This window comes from Colletotrichum aenigma, assembly GCF_013390185.1.
Source record: "Colletotrichum aenigma strain Cg56 chromosome Unknown KSG_Cg56_contig10, whole genome shotgun sequence".
NCBI lineage: Eukaryota > Fungi > Ascomycota > Sordariomycetes > Glomerellales > Glomerellaceae > Colletotrichum > Colletotrichum aenigma.
This window is the reverse complement of record NW_023500916.1, coordinates 2,610,747-2,628,573: the sequence shown is the minus strand read 5'-3', so window position 1 is coordinate 2,628,573 and position 17,827 is coordinate 2,610,747. Positions and strand designations below refer to the sequence as shown.

General features: G+C 53.6%; 1 protein-coding gene across 1 annotated transcript; it reads left to right on the top strand.

Moving 5' to 3' along the window:
• Positions 1 to 649: 649 nt before the first annotated feature.
• CGCA056_v014578 (Uncharacterized protein) lies at positions 650 to 2,449 on the top strand (the record flags this gene model as incomplete). The annotated part of the gene is made up of 2 exons (XM_037329820.1): positions 650 to 749; positions 819 to 2,449. The coding sequence occupies 2 exons, from the start codon at positions 650 to 652 to the stop codon at positions 2,447 to 2,449; spliced, it is 1,731 nt and encodes a 576-aa protein (XP_037171624.1).
• Between the last annotated feature and the right edge of the window lie 15,378 nt (positions 2,450 to 17,827).

Sequence of the window (17,827 nt, the reverse complement as noted above, 5' to 3'; positions counted from 1 at the left end):
ACCTCACCCCCCTCCCGCTCCCAATCACCCACCACGCCCCCCCCGTCTCTCTCTTTCTTTCCCCCCCAGGCCCTTCTCCCATCGCACACATTACATACCTACCTACCTACCTTACTACTTACTTACATGCATCCCACTCCGCTACCATCTAATCCACATCTCCCAACTCACTCCGGACTGCAGAGGTGACGATAATAATTAAGAAGTCCTTCCCCCAGACTTTCCACCCGTCCGTTCCTCTCACTTCATTGCTCCACCAAGCAACACCTAACCCGTCGACGACCATCCCGAGAGACGCATCTGCATCCTACACCTGCAGCATTCTCTCCGTCTCACCGTCCGAACACCAATTTCATATCACAGCATTCCTGTCGTCGCCCATCTGCCCTTCGACACCGTCACAGCTCGCCGCCGACGACGACCACATAGCATTCAAAGCACCACCGTCGACATCATCGTCCGCCACCAACCGCCACCGATCCATTGCTCGACGAGACACCACTCCATCCCGCCCCAGGTGCCGAATCCACCCTACAAAAGACCAAGTTACCGCGCCTTGCATCCAGGCGCCGCGCCCATATCAACCGTCACCATAGATTCGGAACAGTCTGCAGCAACCTGCTCCATCCGAGCAGACTCCTTCGGCAACATGCCTTATCCTCTCGCTACTCACGTCCTTACCGTGGACCCCAACGTTATCCACAAGGTCGACACCTCAAATCCCCAGAACCTCTACAGCATGTGGACCGGTAAGCAACGCAGTCGGCTGCTCCTATCCGGAGCCAGTCCGGACTCAATCGCTAACATATCCGCCTCAGTCTTCGCAAAGTGCGCAGAGTCTGTTGAGCAGGGCCGCAGGTTAGAGAACCTCAGCTGGCGCATGTGGAACCACGAGACCTTCTGCTGCGCCGAGGAGGAGCAAGAAGCCTCCATCACCGCCACCAGCCAACCCAGAGAAATCCCCCAGACCAGCAGGTTACAAGACGTCCCTCAGCTGTCTGGCAGTGTCGACTCCGAAAACGAAGACGAAGCCGTCGAGTTCACCTGCACCTCCGCTCCCCTCGAGATCCGCCCCCGCATCCAAAGACAAGACTCCTGCGCAAGCAACCGCAGCAGAGGCAAGGAGCGCCACATCACCGCCGGCGACTTTGAGAAGATGGTCGTCTCCATCATCAAGGAGAACGAGCCTCTCTCTGCCCCTCTTCCCCAGATCGCATCACCATACATGCCTCCTCAGAAGGAGACCCCCGACCTGGCCCCCGCCTCGCCTTCCTTCGAGCATTCTGGATCTACTACCACCGAGTCTCCTTGCAAGTCTTCAGAAGAGGAGCACTCCCAAGAGCCTCCCTCTCCCGAGATCAACTCCCGCACCACCGTCGTCCGCGGTTTCTCTCCTTCCCAAGTACCAATCGCCCGCCCTGTGCCGGCGTCTCCAAAGGTCATCTCTCCTGCTGCTATTCCCGAGCCGAGCTCCTCGCCTGCCGCCAAGCGCGTGCAGTCAAAGAAGCAGCCCATGTTCGCTCTCGGCGGTTCCTGCTCCTCCAGTGAGCAGGGCCAGAGCGTTGAGCAACTGCGCCCTATCCCGGCTCCTGCCCCCAAGCGCAAGATGTTCCAGGTTGGCGGCTCCTCTGAGGAGGACAGCTCCCTGAAGAGCGCCCTTGCTTCGGCCCCTAGCTCGCTACTCACCGGCCAGAAGAAGACCACTTCCTTTGCCGACCACGTCCTCACCCGCACCATCAACGACAACTCTGCCATTGCCGACGACTCGGACACCGATTACGTCGACGAGAGCGCCATTGACGACGAGGATGACTCTTCCGACTGGGAAGACTCGATTGAGGACAGCAACAAGTCTAGCATTGACGAGAAGACCTTCTTCCAGCGCGTCGACTCCAAGGTCAACCTGACCTCGCGTCGCTCGCTCATTACCCTCATGATTGATCAGCAGAACGACCGCGGCCGCATTGGCAACATTGCCTCGCAGTCTACCTCGGCGCTCCCTTGGACTCGCACTAGCCACCCGGCCCCGCCTACCCTGGCTGTCTCCCCGAACGACTCCGACGATGCTCCTCTGATGATGAAGCGTGGTAACCGATCCTCGCCTCTGAAGCCCATCACCGAGGTGCCTCGGTCCGCTGCTCAGCCTATCACCGCGACTGCCAGCCACAGCCACCTGCAGGCCGCCCTCTCTCCCCGAACCACCCGACGCAATATGCTCGCGACTGAGCTTACCGAGTCTCTCCGACGCAACCTCCTTTGGGAGCGTCAGCAGAAGTCCTCTACTGCCAATGCAGTCCTCAAGCGCCGCCACACCTCCCACGACGTCGCGAACCTGAAGCAGTACCCCGAGAAGGCCTACATCAACAAGAATGAGGATGTTCCCGTCGCTCCTCAGTACTTCTCCAAGGACACGGACAACTTTGGCGGTTACCACTCCAAGGGCTGGTAAACAATCTATTCGCACACCACAACAACATCATCATACACATACCACACTACAGCACATATTCACACGATATCCGACGAGCGTGCACTTGCTCGAGCAAAAAACGATTTGGTTGCTATTTTACATTGCATTGCGCGCGAGGGCATCGCATCTGCTCTGCTTTCTATCATTGTTACTCTAATGTTGGGCGCGCATGGGTGGGACTGGTCCAATGGGCACGGCGATTGCCCCCTGGACTGGATTCTAATTTTTACATTTGCACGGCGTCTCTTCATATGATACCATGGTCTGTTTTGGTTTTGCAACATACCACCTTTATGTTTTACCAATTGGGTTGGGTCTTTTACATTTACATCATGGTTACGGGAAGCTTTGTACTCGAGGAGGAAGACTTGTATTCTATGGGATTGAGGGGGAGACAAAGCTACAAAAGGCAACACCCGAGGGCGACCTCAACAACAGTCAGACACTGTTGGGGATGCCGACAATCAGGGGCAAAACGGACAGAGGAAAAACCTAGCCAAAAGTGGAGATGTACCACAAGCGAAAAAAGGACGGGGGAAGAAAAGTGCCTGCGCGCGAAAGCTGTCGGCGTAGAGGATGGGCCACCAAAAGCGGAATCATTACGACGAACAAAAAAATCGGAAAATCGTCAAAGAGCTTATCAAAAACAAAATAAATGTTGGCCATTGAATCAAAACTACTGCTGTGTCTCTACATCATCGCTCTCGTGCCATGTCTGAATGTGTGTGTGTTGTTCTGTTGTCTACCTTACCCCAAAAAGGTGTCCCTGTGACTGTTCGCTTGAATATGCCGGTGCCAGCCTGATGACTGCTGCTGACTGACGCAGGTGCAGCCGGACACACCCATCTGACGGAGCAAGGCCACGTCCATGCGCTCACCGCTTTACACTGCCAGGGCCAAGCAGTGTATTTTTGCCCACTACTCTGTACACAGACAGGTACGGTAGCTACCGTACTCCGTGCCTTAGCTCACAATCACAAGCGAGAGTGTTGCGCACCGCATTGTTCCCCTGGACATTGAGGTAGGTAGGTGGTGATTCCAACAACAGGACGCAGGCGGGAACGGCGTGCGGCGCTAGGGCTGCACTGAGAGTAGTTCTAGCCCCTTGGGTTGGGGCACACACACACACACACACACACACACACACACACACACACGCACTCACTCACACTCACACGCGCTTCGCTTTGGCATTTTGAACATTGTGGTGTTTTGTGGACATGTGAAAGTCCGGTATCGTACGTACATTGCATCTGGCTTAGGGAATCGGGCGGCGGTGGTGGTTTGGCTGTGACCTTTTTGCTGTTGTTTTTTGCCCCTGTGACGGTTTACACTTGTAAAGTACGTGCAGAGTGGGAGGGAAATGCTTGTGATTATGGTTATTTGGCGTAGCGGAGGGAGGGCATGAATGGTCAAACGCTTGCAGAGTCACCAGAGTCACCAGAGTAAGGTAGATTAATTGCGTGCTGGCTGGCTTGCTTACTCGTTTGTCTTCCTCATGCCAGAAATGCTACCGAGGATCACTACCGAGGAGCTTTTGTGTTCGTCTGGTGTTATGCTTTTGATTTATTTCCGATCATGTGCGGTGGTGTCCCGCAGCATATCGTGTTTGTTCAAACCAGAAGGTTTTACGGCGTGAAATGGCAATGGGTGTTTATTAAGGTTTGAGGCTGTCAGGTGAGGAGGAGGAGGGAGTTGAGGGGAAGGAAGACCTGAAGGGCCAGCCATTGGAGATGTGGTGGTGGGGACGCGTAAACGCCTGGTGTATGCGTCGGATGAAGAAGCATCAAGACGGGGGAGATCGGATGGAAAGCTTTTGGGGAGATGTGATGGGGGAAAGGCTGTGATGTTTCTCGATGTTCTTACCCTGTACGGAGATGGGGATAAATTCGAACGTCCGATGTTTCTTCGTGAGTGTCTGTGGTTGATTTTTCGCAACTGCCGTGTCCGAGGTTTTTTGCTCTGGGGGAGATTTGGTGAAGGCTTGTGTAAGTTAGTTCTCTCGTGAGGTAGATAGCTCTTACGCTGCGTTGCGCTGACCACTGTGCTGTTTGAAGTACAAATTCATTCAGATGTCTAATCTATTTTCATTGTCCCGGAAAGACGGAGGCGGCTCTGCATATCTGGGGTAGGAATCGCGGGAACCACCAGATCTTGGTTGCGCGATTCTAGCGGGCGTTATCGTCTGCTTGTCCTTCTTTGCTGGATGCCTTACAACGACATCGACGCCCTTTCGGACAAGGGGGCGGCGGCGCATGGGAAAGGATCGGGGAGACGCTAGAGACGAACTACACCTTGATGTTTCTCGGGGGGCAGCTTGAGCGTACGGCACTCTGCCGAAGATGTTTGTGCGACTGAGCGAAGCCCGTTGCCTTTGTGTCTGGATGGTCTTGTGGCGTTTGATGGCGGCGGGCAGGGCGTTCGGCGTGTATGTGCTTTGCGGCGGAAGGAGGGAGGATGCATCTTTGTGGCGGCGACGACGACGACGACTATGGGAAACTACGGGGGATTTTTGGTTCCGTTTTCTGGGGTTGCGGGGTGTGTGGGATGGCGCGAGAATTTGGAAATACCAAAGAATGGGAGTTCTTTGGGATAGGGGATTTTCATTGGAGAATTGGTGACTTGCATAGTTCTGGACTTTCTTTGATAGACGGCCGGTCGGGTCGAGACCTGCGCCCGTGTCTGACTTACACCGATATGTATCTACAAACTCTGCGATTTGGTCAAAGGGAGCTCGGCCAATAGTTCTACACACGTTTGTCGTAATCGAGAAATGCGGCTTTAGAGTGCAGCAGTTTTAAATCCAGCAGGCTGGTATTATTTGTCCCAAAACGTACATGCAGAGTATGCGTTAGCGGTTTTGCGGCTCATTAGCTAGGTGGTTAGATAAGGCAGGTTTCTGTCGTGGGTGGTCTAGAATGATCGGGCGCGATGAATCTCGCTGGAACTCGATCGGACTAACAGCCGCATCTCAGGCCACTTCCAACATGCGTATGTGGGGGACGGCGGCGTTTCTTGTCGCGTTCTATTCACGGGCACCACGCGCGCGCGGCGAAGCAGAGTGCAGCCGCGCTACAGGTTCCGCGCCGGGCTTTGCTGGCAGCAGCGCCGCAGTCGCGCCGGAGGGCGGATGGGTCCTAGATCTTTGGACGGGAGTGGTTCCGCCCTTTTTTACTTGCTGAGGCACACGTACAAGGAGAGACGTGGAGAGGGAGGGAAAGGGCTGCAGAAGGGGAGGGGCGTGTGTTGCTGCCCGTTGCATCCGTGAAGAAGAGAAGACGAAAAGCTGGAACTCACGTTCGGCGTCTTTGTGGAGAACCCGGGTTGTACTGCGTAAGGAGACAGCGGGAGTTTCGTTGGAGATCTTTTCGAAGAGGGCGATTTGAAATGATTTTTCAGGCGCGCATGATGTCACGATGAGGCTCTGATGATTGGGAAATACCGGGAGGAAGGGGTTTGACAGCTCATCCAACAACGACATGATGTGCCGACCGATTTTCCTTTGACGCGTGGGTATCTCTTTGCTTGGTTTAAAAAAAAATTAAAAAAAAATTGGAGACGGTGTTGGGAAGGGATGCGTGGACGTGGAGATGGCTACTCCAATTTTGAATTTTCAATCTGGGACCCGGGATCTAGAACGCCCGAGATGGGTTGAATATTCGCACGCAAGACAGGAGTGAGGATGAGGGGGTGGGAGGGAGGGAAGTATGTCCGAGGTAGTTTCGAAGATTTGAACGGCAATTAAGGGTCGGTGATTTTGCCATTATTTTTGACACATGCAAGTCATGCGATGGCAGTGCAACACTCTCTAATGTCTTGTGTGTGTGTGTCTCGTTCATAGGATTCAAGGTTGGCGGTATGTAGGGGAGTTTCCCGATCAGCCGAATAACCTTCATCGATCTGCTGCCCCCCGAACCATGCGGCCGTGCTGCTGTTGGTCGGGGGCGAGACCGCCAAGAAGCACACCGTTGAGTTTCTGACTACAGCCGAAGGCCTCGAGGTGCTGTCGCAATTGCTGAAGGCATATCAAACTGGTCAATGGTTCCTACTGTGGGCAGAAAACAAGTTGCCGACGGCACATGATTGGGAAAGAAAAAATACCACCAAAAACGCCAAGCTGTTTCTTTACTTGAGATCGGTTTTGCGACATCTCCCGCCGCCGGAGATCTCGTCCGGCGTGTTTTTCGAACCTGTGCCGTCGTCGCATGTGAGGCCGACCGTCAAGCCCCCGGCCGAGCCGCATCAGGGGCCTGCGGATAGGTGACACGCTGCAACCAGACTCGGGAACGCGAACGGCTGCTATTGGGTCGAGAGGGTCATGTCAATTGCCAGCAGTTCATTGCAGTAGGCCGGGGAGTGCGGCCGAGACTAAGCTGAACGGTCCCCCGGAAGGCACCTCCATTGCGGAGACGCGTTAGACAGCAGCGCATTGTGAAATAATAAAAGGAAAAAAATACATTTCACCAAATGCGATGGGGGAAAACAGCTCTTCGTGGAGATGTGGAGGTTCGCACGAAAATATCTCGGTACCAACTCGGTGTTGTCCAGAGCTTCTAGACCCCTTACATCCCAGTCGACACGGTGCCGAAAACTGACAAAGCTGAGCAACAGCCGCAGATTGGAGAATTGGAGCACTACAGTCTCCGTCTTCGCGCTCAAAATGTCTGTGTGAAAGTCTGGGACAGTGGATGTAGTCAACTCCACAATTAGGCCGTGGTGGAGAGGCGGAGAGGGGCGTCAGTGAAGCCATCCGCCATTCAAAATATTCGATTTCTTTTTTTTCCCCCTTCGGTTTTTGGGGTATTTTTTTCTTTTTTTTTTTATCCCCGTGAACCATCTCCGCTTTTTGGGGGCCAGAACATCGAGAGGAGCAAGACGCCTTCCAATTGGGCTTTGGTGATTGGCTCAATTGACACGGCCTAGTCCCTGGACCGATGGGGACGGCGGTGGATCGCACGTGGACTTTCCTGGGGCTCGTGCACGATGTGGCTTTTGCATCGCGCTCAACGGGAGAAAACTGGGCGCTTGTGTACGTAAGCGTGGAGGGAGCTGGGGCTGTGTCTCCGGTGCATAAGCCACACTGCGACGGTGGAGATCCGGCATGCCCGGCCTAGGTCCGATCGTGTGAGGCTTGAGCGGCTGGGGCTTGGTTCCCGGTGTCTTTCATCCCCTGGTTTTGTGCCTGCCAAGGAAAGGGCCTGAACGAGTCAAGATCGAGGTCACCTGCCCGTGGGCACGAAGAGCGCCCCGGCGGGATGAAGAGCGCGGGGAAGTGTCCGCCGTCCGCGTGTCGAGGCCTCTTTCGGCCTTTGCGGCGTTGTGCTGCTGTGTTGTTTAGGCCATGTGACACCTGATGACGAACGCCCGCCATTCACGCCCCCCGGCGGAAAGCCGGTGGCTGCTGTCCGACCTGCAAGTTGCGTCGGAGGCCCGTTTGTCGGGACATGGCCGAAGATATTTTCGAGTTGGGAGCGTTTGGGACGGAATTGCCAGCATCGTTGTGGCGTGTGTGTGCGGAATGTCCAATCGATCCGTTTCTGCAGGGTCTCTTTTCTTCACCCACTACCGATTTGTCCCGAAGAGGAATGCTTACGTCGAGTGAAATGTTGACGCCGCACGCCGACCCTGCTGAGCTTCATCGTTACCCCTCCAAGGCTGCGGCGGGGTAATGGGCATCCTGAGAAGCTGGCATGGGTGCAAGTGTACAAACAGACTGTACCAGGCATCATTTCCCCTTTTCCTCCTTCGCTTTGGATTACCATCCCCTCTGCAAAGGATCAGTTAGGTCGAGGAGGGGTATGTTCTTTTGCATTGATGCCCAAAGCGCTTGCTTCTCCTTCGCGCCCCTCAATGCACGAGGCATTTCGGCCTTGTTGTCCCTGGAGAATGGATATGTGCTGCGCGAGGCCAGATTCGGGAAACATAGGGCTTTTTTTTTACCACGCGTGGTTAACGGTTTACGATGCCCCACCATGCAAAAGTGTATGTACTCCATACCTAGAGCTTTTGGCAGATTAGTCATTGGTGCGCTGGCCACGATGACTCTTCTCTTCGTTCGAGGAGGACCAGAGTACGCGCATGAAGATGGGACCCCGCGCCTCTAAGACTGCACGTAATGGCTGCGGTGGCATGGCTGGTTTGCGGGGTTAGGGGTTAGGGGTTCGACCGCGAAAAACAGCGTAATGAGATATTGTGCCTTTTCAACGTAAGAGTAGCGCTTTCTTTCTCCCCTGCTCCATCAAAACAATTGACGAAAAAGAAGGTGAGGTGTGAAGTATGATGCCTTCACCGCCTTGATCTGACGAGGATGTTGATGGCGGTTAAGGCTGGTTCCGAGGCGTTAGCCCCAATGCTCAGCTTGCTAGGCAGGGGTTCTGTTGTTGGTGGTGTGTAACACTCGTTTATTTGAGCGGCACCTCATTGCCTCGCTCTCGATGTCGCCTTAGCGGCGGGATATGGGACGTGAGGTGGTGTTGAGTTGTCCTGCTGGCCCGGGCTTGGTTGCATCGTTGACCGCCTGGAGGATGTTGGAGTTGGAGTCGCAGAGTTGGAGTTGGGCTTTCACGCTCATGGTGAGTTGGTTCTGCAGCGAAGCTCCGAATGGCGATTACAGCCGCCCATCAACGCTGGGTGTATGCATTCGAATCGGGCCCCGCTGCTACCGTTTGAAACCGCAGATATCGGAGAAACCCCCCTTCTCTAAGTCTCAATTGAGCTTTGCCGTGTCTTTTTTCGGACGCCTGCGCCAACGGGCCCTGAAGAAACGAGGCCGTCGCGTGGTTTTGAAGGAGTCATCTTGCTAAAGGGTCCCCGTCCGACTGCATCGGCCGTGCTGCAACTTGGTTGGCAATTGTTGGCTGAAGAAAAGAGCGCCCACCGAGAAACGCCGGCGTCTTCCGGGTTCGGGAGGGGATTCCGCGACGTGGACGCCAATTCTTCATCCGGGGCAACGTGAAGAAGCCTAAGGGGCAAGGCGAGCTACAGACCAACGCACAAGTTCATCAGGTGCTGCAGAAGGCCTGCACCCTCGTTGTTTTCCCTCTACGTAGGCCACTGCAGAAAACGCCCCCTCCGTCTCGTGGTGGTTGCTAGGGGCCCCTCCAGCTAAGGTGACTACAGACGTCGTGAGGGAGGAAACCCACCACACTCTTTCCTCAGGGCCCTGTTTGGTGCTGTCGTGGCAGCCAGCCAGCCAGCCGGCGAATAGCCTCTTCACCGACTTTTGACATGCATCTTGGAGTATGCCTTCTTCTCGCTCAGTTGCCCCCCACCCGTCTTGCTACCGCCCCCTGGTTGAATAGCTGCAACATGTACTGCATATCATGTCTTCCAGAAGGGAGGGGTGTACCGTAGCTCTGTCGGTTGAGGTTGTAGATGCGCTGCCCCGGAGAGTTTCACGGGGGACCCCCAAAAATTGGGTTCATAGATTTCGATGCGCTAATATTTTGTTAAATTTTTATTCATTCTCATTATTCTTCAATATCTTGTTTTTTTTTCAATTTCATGTTACTCAACAGAAGGCCATACATCCTTACACATCTGGAGTCCGACAGACGTCAAAACGGAGCCCAGATCGTTTGAGATGTCTTCCCGTTCCCGTAAAAGATTGACGCTCCAGTGCACGACATGGGAAAAAAACATTCCCCCGGGGTGAGGAACCCACGGGGCAATGACGTTATCGTCTACCCCGGATCCGAGTACCTGTACTCCATCGGCTCCAGCGACCGCCCGCCGATCAGGAAGTCCCGTGGGCGCCCGGAACCCGTGTGTCGTGTGCACCGAACAATTGATTCATTTTTCTTAAATTCTTGTTTCTTGTTTTTTGATTTTGGCCTCCTGTTGACTCGTTCATCTGTAACCCCAGGTCATGCCTCTGTTCCACAAGGCCTGCAACTAGAAACGTTCAAACCCCGTCCGTAAGGCTTTGGCTTACCCCGTTGACGACATCGTGGGTCCCCATGGGGGGGCAATGACGGACTATCGAGTTCGAGCAAACACCCCCAGGATCCAAGCATGATCTGATCAGAGTTTTGCTTCTGCTGAACCCCTTCTTGGACCCCTATTCTCCACCACAGACATCATCGATGGAGAAACGGTTCACGTTCTCGCCCTTTTCGAGACCCGTCCTGCTGTGACTTCAATGTTGATCGCATGGCGACGACCGTGTCAAAAGTCTTCCCTGGCATCGATCACCATGTCTTCCCCGTGTTGCCAGATCGCCCCAGCATGCGATCTAATGATCTGGTGATTTTCCACTCCATCCCTCCTTCCGTTATTTTGCTCAACAAGCCCCAAAAAATCCAAAGGTTGGGGAATTGGCTTTTTTTGCGGGAACGAGGAAAGGCGAGGATCAATCCCAAGGCTGGACGCCGGACGCCTGTCTGTCATCGCCGATGGAGAAGTTGATGTCATACAGACATACAGACCCATCGCTATTGGAGCGTCTCTACCCGCTGCCAACATCCAAGCGCACTAAACGGTAGGGGAGGGCCGGATGCTCTTCCCGCCTGTTGCGCGTTGCCGACTCAGTTCCAGACTCCCTTGCGACGACGCGGCTAACACTATTCTTTTCTTCTTGGTGACAATCAATGTTTATCCTGATGGCTGTCATGAACCTGGTGTATTCCTAGAAAAAAAGTGAACGATTCAAGATTGATGGTACATCAGGTACACAAGATACTTCTGACAGTTTTGTAGAAGGTATATGAGTTTGATCTCTGACAAACCCACGAGGCCGATACGTAACGTCCCAAAATACAGGGAAGTAAAAAAGAAAAATCGGTCTTTCTTCCCGTGCTGTGGTTTCAACGCCGTTCAATTGACAGCTACGTCGACCGACTAGTTGGAGTTGTCCTGGGGGCCAAATAGGAAGGAGGTAATGTGACCAGAAGGCTGGGAAATCCGAAGCGACAACCTGTCACCAAAAGGCCTGGATGAGACGGACGCTGAAGTTGGGAACAACAGCCTTAATTGCCGGTGGCAGTTCGGTGCGGTGCAGTGCAACCTGGCCCAGCTGCAGGGACTGTAATCAATCGGGCGCATCCCGCTCAGTAGATGCCCAGCTTGGAGGTTCACCGGCAGTCTCTCGGGAGTAAGGTACATGATGTAAGACGGGTATTTGAGATGCATGCTTCACCAACAGAGTAATTAGCTGAACACACACTCGGCGGCGGCATCTTTTCCTAGATGAGGGAAGCCATGTCGGCAGCGCGACCACGTTCGAACGCTTCTCTGACCTTGTGAGCTTTGGAGATGTTTACTGCTCGACCGGTGCGACGTTCTCATTCGTCCGTTCGACCTAACATCATTCGCAACAATACTCGCCCATTTTGTCCTTTTTCCCCGCATGTCCAGACTTCCCTGTCCATTACTGCGACCCTCCCCCAACCTCAACCTCACCTGGAGGCGTCGTCCTAACTCACGTAGAGGGGATAGAAAAACCATCAATGACATCTTGCTAACTTCACCAGACCTTTTGCGTTTTTTCTGCAGCGTCGGGCCTTCCACGGCACCATCTCGTCGAAAAGACCGACAACACACGGAGGGAAGGGGGGTCGGGGAGTTGTTGGAGGGAGCAAGTTCGGCGCAGGTTCTCTGAAATTCTCGGTAGCAGCTCGGTGTTCTCTCCCCATCGCGGCGTAGCTTGCGTCCGAAGCTTCTTTTACAGTTCCCAGATTCGCGCCAAGGCGTTTGAATGGGTCGCTATCGCTCCCACACCCTCCATTACGCCGTCTTGTCACCCAGGTTCCCACCACCTTTCTTTTTTTTTTTTTTTTTTTTTTTTTTTTTTTTTTTTTGGTCTACCTTCCTAAATTCGGATTGTTTTTTAATCATTTGTTATTTTATTTATTGTTTTCCCCAAGAGCTTGTCTCTGTCATCCCCCCCTCCCCCTCCCGCTATCTATGTGGCACCCCCACCCTTTCCAAGGCACTTTCTAATTCCTCTTGCGCAGCAAAGCCCGGCTTCCCTTCCCCGGCCCCTCTCTCTGTCGGCCCCTCTTCGTAGCTCCCGGGACTGATTGCCCGGGTCGGAAGGTCACCCCGGCCACCCTTCTAGAACACTTCCACGACCGAAGAGTGATCGTCGCTCACGCCAACACCAACACGTGTTGGCGGGCCAGCAACCTGGTCCGGTCTACAGCTGCTGCACTCATGACGTTCGGAGATTGAAGCTGCTTGTTAGCGGGCTGGAGAAAGAAGTGCTCAAGGGACCGTGGCTAGCGTGCGCATACCATCCGGATACGTTCACCGATACGGGGGGCCAGGAATCAATAGATCATCATGAAGGTTTCATCTTCTGCATCCTCGGCGGACGGTTAATCTCCAACACGTTGTAGTTGACATGGACCGTGGCAGGTTAGGGAAGACCGTAGCAGCCCCGGCGTGCTGCCACCTATCCTTCCAGGCCGTCGGGTTCGACATTTCCACGTCGGGTGGTTGGTCAACCTTGGTTAGACAGGTCGAGAGAATCCCACTGCACTGGTCGTCGGGGCGAAAGAACAAAAGAAGGCCGTCAGGATGGCACAATGTCTCACTCCAAGACGCACCAAGTCACACCACCCCCTTGCGCTGCAACCACCAACACGGCCTCCAGCTTCAACATTTGACAAGATGTGCCTTTGAGTGGGAAAACACATACAACACCCTCATTCTGCCATCGTCAGCGCGGGGTCGCCGTGCCGAGAGGTACACCGGCCCGAGGGGGTCGACCGGCAAAACGTCAAACGTGAGCAGGGTGCAGAACTCATCGGCGACGAGTGCTACAAGCAGTAAAAACTATTCGATACCTTTTTTTTTTCCTCACAGAAAAGCGCATGTGAAAGAAGCACAAGCCAGAAGGACCAAGGCCGGAAGAACATTAACCAGCAGGGAGCAGACGTCTTCGGTCAACTCTCGTCGTTCGGTGAATGGGTTCCCGACCGAGCGCAAACCGGGAGGGACGTCGTCGTTCATCCAATCCTGGAGGGGTCAGTTGCACAATGGCCTGAATTGTGATTCGACTTTGCCTGCCCGGCTGTTGACTGGGAATACGGAAAGGACAGAAAAGAGTTCATGACTAAAGATGCCGTTTCATTGCAGAGGGGGAACGCAAGCGCGAAATCTATATCCGCCTGGCTTTTCCTGCCTTCTTTTGCGGTGCTTGTCTTTCCGCAACCTTCATTTCCGTCCCCCATGTCAGGCTGAGGGGAGGTGTACGGGCGAATTCGTCCCAAGAAACGCGAACCACGTCATCAGCGTTTAATTTTCCCTTGAAGGAGGCGATCACGAAGGTACCTGCGGCGAGCGGAAGGGGGGAGGTGGGATAAAACTCGGAGGAAACCTACTGCGGGATGGCAAACAATGGGTGTGTCGTTGCGGCAAGACTAAGTCCGCATTGCATCCCGGACGAGTCAGTATCGTCTTTCGAGATCCCAGGGCAGGCAAGTTGGCAAGCCGGGGAGGGCGTGTTGCAAGCTTGCACACATCTGTTGGTTCACCATGAGACGAAATGCACCGCGTAGCTAGGTGAGGTTGACGAAGGGTGTCCATGTCGAGCGACGGCAACATCTACTCATAGAACGAGCCGTCTCTCCACGTGATCCACGTGTCAACCGTCCCTCCGTCGCTTCTTCCGTCTGCAACCCAGAGTCTGAAAACCGTGCGGCAGACACAACAGCCGCCCGTCGTCGTCCGGTCATGATGGGGCCTCCTGCAGTCCCTCTCCGTTACCCCCGGAATTCGCATCCCGGCACGTTTCCTGATCTTTCCCGACGCGGGTTGCCATGCGGATCCGCTCCTGGGTGCAGCTGACTGCCGGGGGAGAGATAGAAAACGTTCGCACTAGGGGCCAAGTCGAGTCAGTGATGGCCTTAGCCACCCAAGACCGTTCCGCTCTCTCGTTCCGCCGTCCTTGGCGATGAAGGTCCCGTGTGCACGGGATGACGAACAGAACAACAAGGTCATTGTCTCTTGGTCAACGCTGGCCGTCGGCCGCCCGCCGCGGAACATGGCGTCGAAGGCGGTCCTTTGTGCGGAATGCGTGACCGTTTTGGGTTTCCGGGGCCCCAGACGGGCATTCTGTATCTAGCGTTTCTACGAAGGCAAGCGTGGATCGGACTTGTGTAAAGTCCATCTCGTGTTCTCAGATTCGACTCGAAAACCTGGCTCCCTCTAACGAAGTCGAAGTGCTCGGCAGAGGAGAAGAACTAGTTCTGCCATCCCGCCTTTCCCCGACAAACTTTCTTTGACGGCGTTGGGATTTTTACCCCGGACTAGCGCGCCGCTTTTTACCCCAGACCCGCGGACTCCAGACCGAGACAGTTTGCGATGGTGGTTGCCGGCAAAGGGATACGGCAATCCAGATGTCACAAAGAACACGGGGTCAAGCTAGAAACGTGCCTAGCCTGGATTTTAAGATGAAGGCCGTTTTCTGCCTTGGCCCTTCGGGTCTTGTGAGGCTCTCGAGTTCGGCAATCCAGAGTTTCGCTTTCTTGGAAAACTGGCTATGTTTAATGACGTTAGTGTTGGCGAGAGCTGAGTTTTGGGCATGGTCACGCGAGTAGTGGACTTTCTCGCCACTGTACCTCGCCCATCTCCGAGCAGCTCTATGCCCGACGATGTCCAAGGATGCCAAGGGCAAAGAAAGTTCTTGTTCCGATGAGGCGTTTCCTGCTTTCAATATGAGATGGATGGTTCCTGAGATGGTGGAGCGGTCTGGGTACATGACATCGGCCGGTACTACCTTGTCAGTAGGAACTAGGAACAAATGCACTAGATTGCAGATTTGCGGTGATTTATTCCGATGTTATGGTGGGCTATTAGTTGCCGTTTTTGGGGTAATGGCCCACTCCGGAGCAGGTCGGGCCCGGTGCGGAGCCGATAGTCCCGTGTCCCTTGGTATCGTACCGGTACGGGGCCGGATCCGGTTCTGCAGAACAGCATCAATGATTTCTACTTCATGTGTTCCAGCTTGAATAAGAACGAAGGGTTGCTGGCCCATCTGCGAAGAAATATAAGGCTTCAGGTAACCGTCCAGCCTCATTTCTGAATTTGAATGACAAGACAGGAGCACTTCCATAATTTACGAGTAAACCCTTAGAGTAGATTGGTCAGGGGTGTAAGGTAGAAGAGCTCTCTGTGACTATTAATTCTCTCCTTAATCCTCGAGGCTTCTACTGGGCAGATGACGGTCTCTGCAAGGCCGTCAAGATCAAATGTGAGGTATAGGAAAGGGTGCACCTGTCACGTTTCGGATACAGAAGGAAGCCTCTCAAAACACCTGTTGTCTCAAGAACAAGTTAGAGAAAGCAGAAATTAGATATGCGGCTAGAAACTTCAATCCAAATAGTATGCAAAGCACAACAGGTGATGTTTGATCCTGAAGCTTGTCGTGCCCAGGTCAAAAGTCGCTAGTTGTCTTGACGGAGTATCACCTTTATTGTTTCGACTAATGAATAATCTAAGAATTGAAGGGGAAAAGGGGGTCTCCATCGTATGCGATCTCTTACATCCTGTTTTGACTTGACGCCTAAAGTTGTTCAAAATACTCGCAATCACCAAGTCACACACGGTGAACGGAGGAGGTTGTCTGCATATTGCATATCTCAATGTCATTTGTTTCTAAGTGATTGGGATAAACTAAGATGCAACTTTTAAGCGTGAAAGTTTTCTGGCCTTTAGATTTAATATGTTTTCTGCTTCTTGTGTTCCCTTCGAATGAGGAAGGCATCTGCTATGGCCAGATCAAACATATCTCTGTTATGATGTTGGGATCCCGAAGTTCTTGATTGAAAGAGTTTTTTGACGTCTTCAAATGCCTTCATGATATCTTTAGCGTCTTCGAGAGTTTTCTGTTCATCCATGTCTACCTGGTTGTAGCATAAAGCGTTGGTTCGGCTGGGGCAGCTACACCCTTACACACAGTCCCAGTAGATTGTCTATGGTCTAGGTAGTATGTCTTCTTGTATGAAGACAATCAGAATATATCGACAGTCTCGACGGAGATAGACTGGCAATTGTGTAGATGAGATAATTATGACATAGTCTTATACATAGAGCTGCCATATCTGAAGACGCTCATGGTAGGAGAGACAGCCTGTGTCCAACTATACGAAGCTGAATCCTGAGGTATTCATTAGCATAGTTCAATTTCTCGTCAAATGAATCGACTCATGACTATCTTTCCAACTTCAATTACGTCTCCTACTAGACTCAGTCCATCTTCCAGCCCTTCTTGATATCTCAATATGGTACTTCATGTCGAAGCCACGACACATCAGCCACATCTCGTGTGGCAGTGCACAGATAGGCCATGTGATGATGCTTCATTAAGCACAGGCCCCCGCCGAGTTTAATTGAAGCTGCCATGGCATTTCCGATTCCCCTTGCCGTTCCTCAGTCATGAACAAGCACTTTTTCCACGATCTCGATGGATTGCAATTTAAACAACTGGCACGTAAATCAGCGAATGCCCGCAACAGATTGGGCGCAGCAGCCCAGGTCCAGGCCAATCTCGGCAGCGCATCTCAGGTGATCTCTGCCACAACATTCAATGCCGGCCACACCGAAAAGTCCCCATTAGGCAAAACCACAGGGCCAGGTGATGCTCTCAAAACAGAACAAGAACCTGGGCGACGCCGAAGAGCTTAGGCCTGGCACAGCCGCTACGTCACCGTCGCCGGACCGCCGATGCGCGCCTGCGTGTTCTGCACGGCGTGCGAGCGAGATCGAAATCTTAGGGAGTCAGCTGCAGCAATCCTACTGGAACGGCAGTACTTTCAACAATGGCTTTCGTCCTGCAGCTAAGTAGCCGAGCCTGCAAGACTCATCAGCGTTCATCAGTCGAACCGCCGACGCGGACAGCATGGCATGTTTACTTTTGTCTTCGCATCGAGATTTCCCAAGCTTTGCCGGCAACAAGAAAAACGTCACAACCTTCTTTCTCCCACGAACTGACCAAGCAAACGATGCCAATGCCATTGCCGATGCTCTGCAGCCCAGCTTTCCGCGAATATGCACCTCGGCACCTGACGCGATGCTAGGCAGGGGCAGCTGCTGCGTGCTGTGCCAGCTGCCAGAGTCCAGGCCGCCGATCCGTCGGGGGCCACCTCGTGAAGGGTTGACGCCAGGCAAGGAGGCAGGGGGTTGACGAAATGCGCTGAGCAGAAGCCGCGGGACCTTCAACCTTGTAAACATCGGTAGCCACGCGACATGTGCGCATCAGGCTTCCCGTTCGACTGCTAAACGTTGATCCGCACGTTTGCTATTTCCCGAGTTCGCGGCCCAGCGAAGGGTAGGATTCCTTAGGGGAACATCATGGGGGAAGCATTTGGGAACCAACAACCTCGTTAGTCGGGCGCATAACCACCCCAGCCGTTC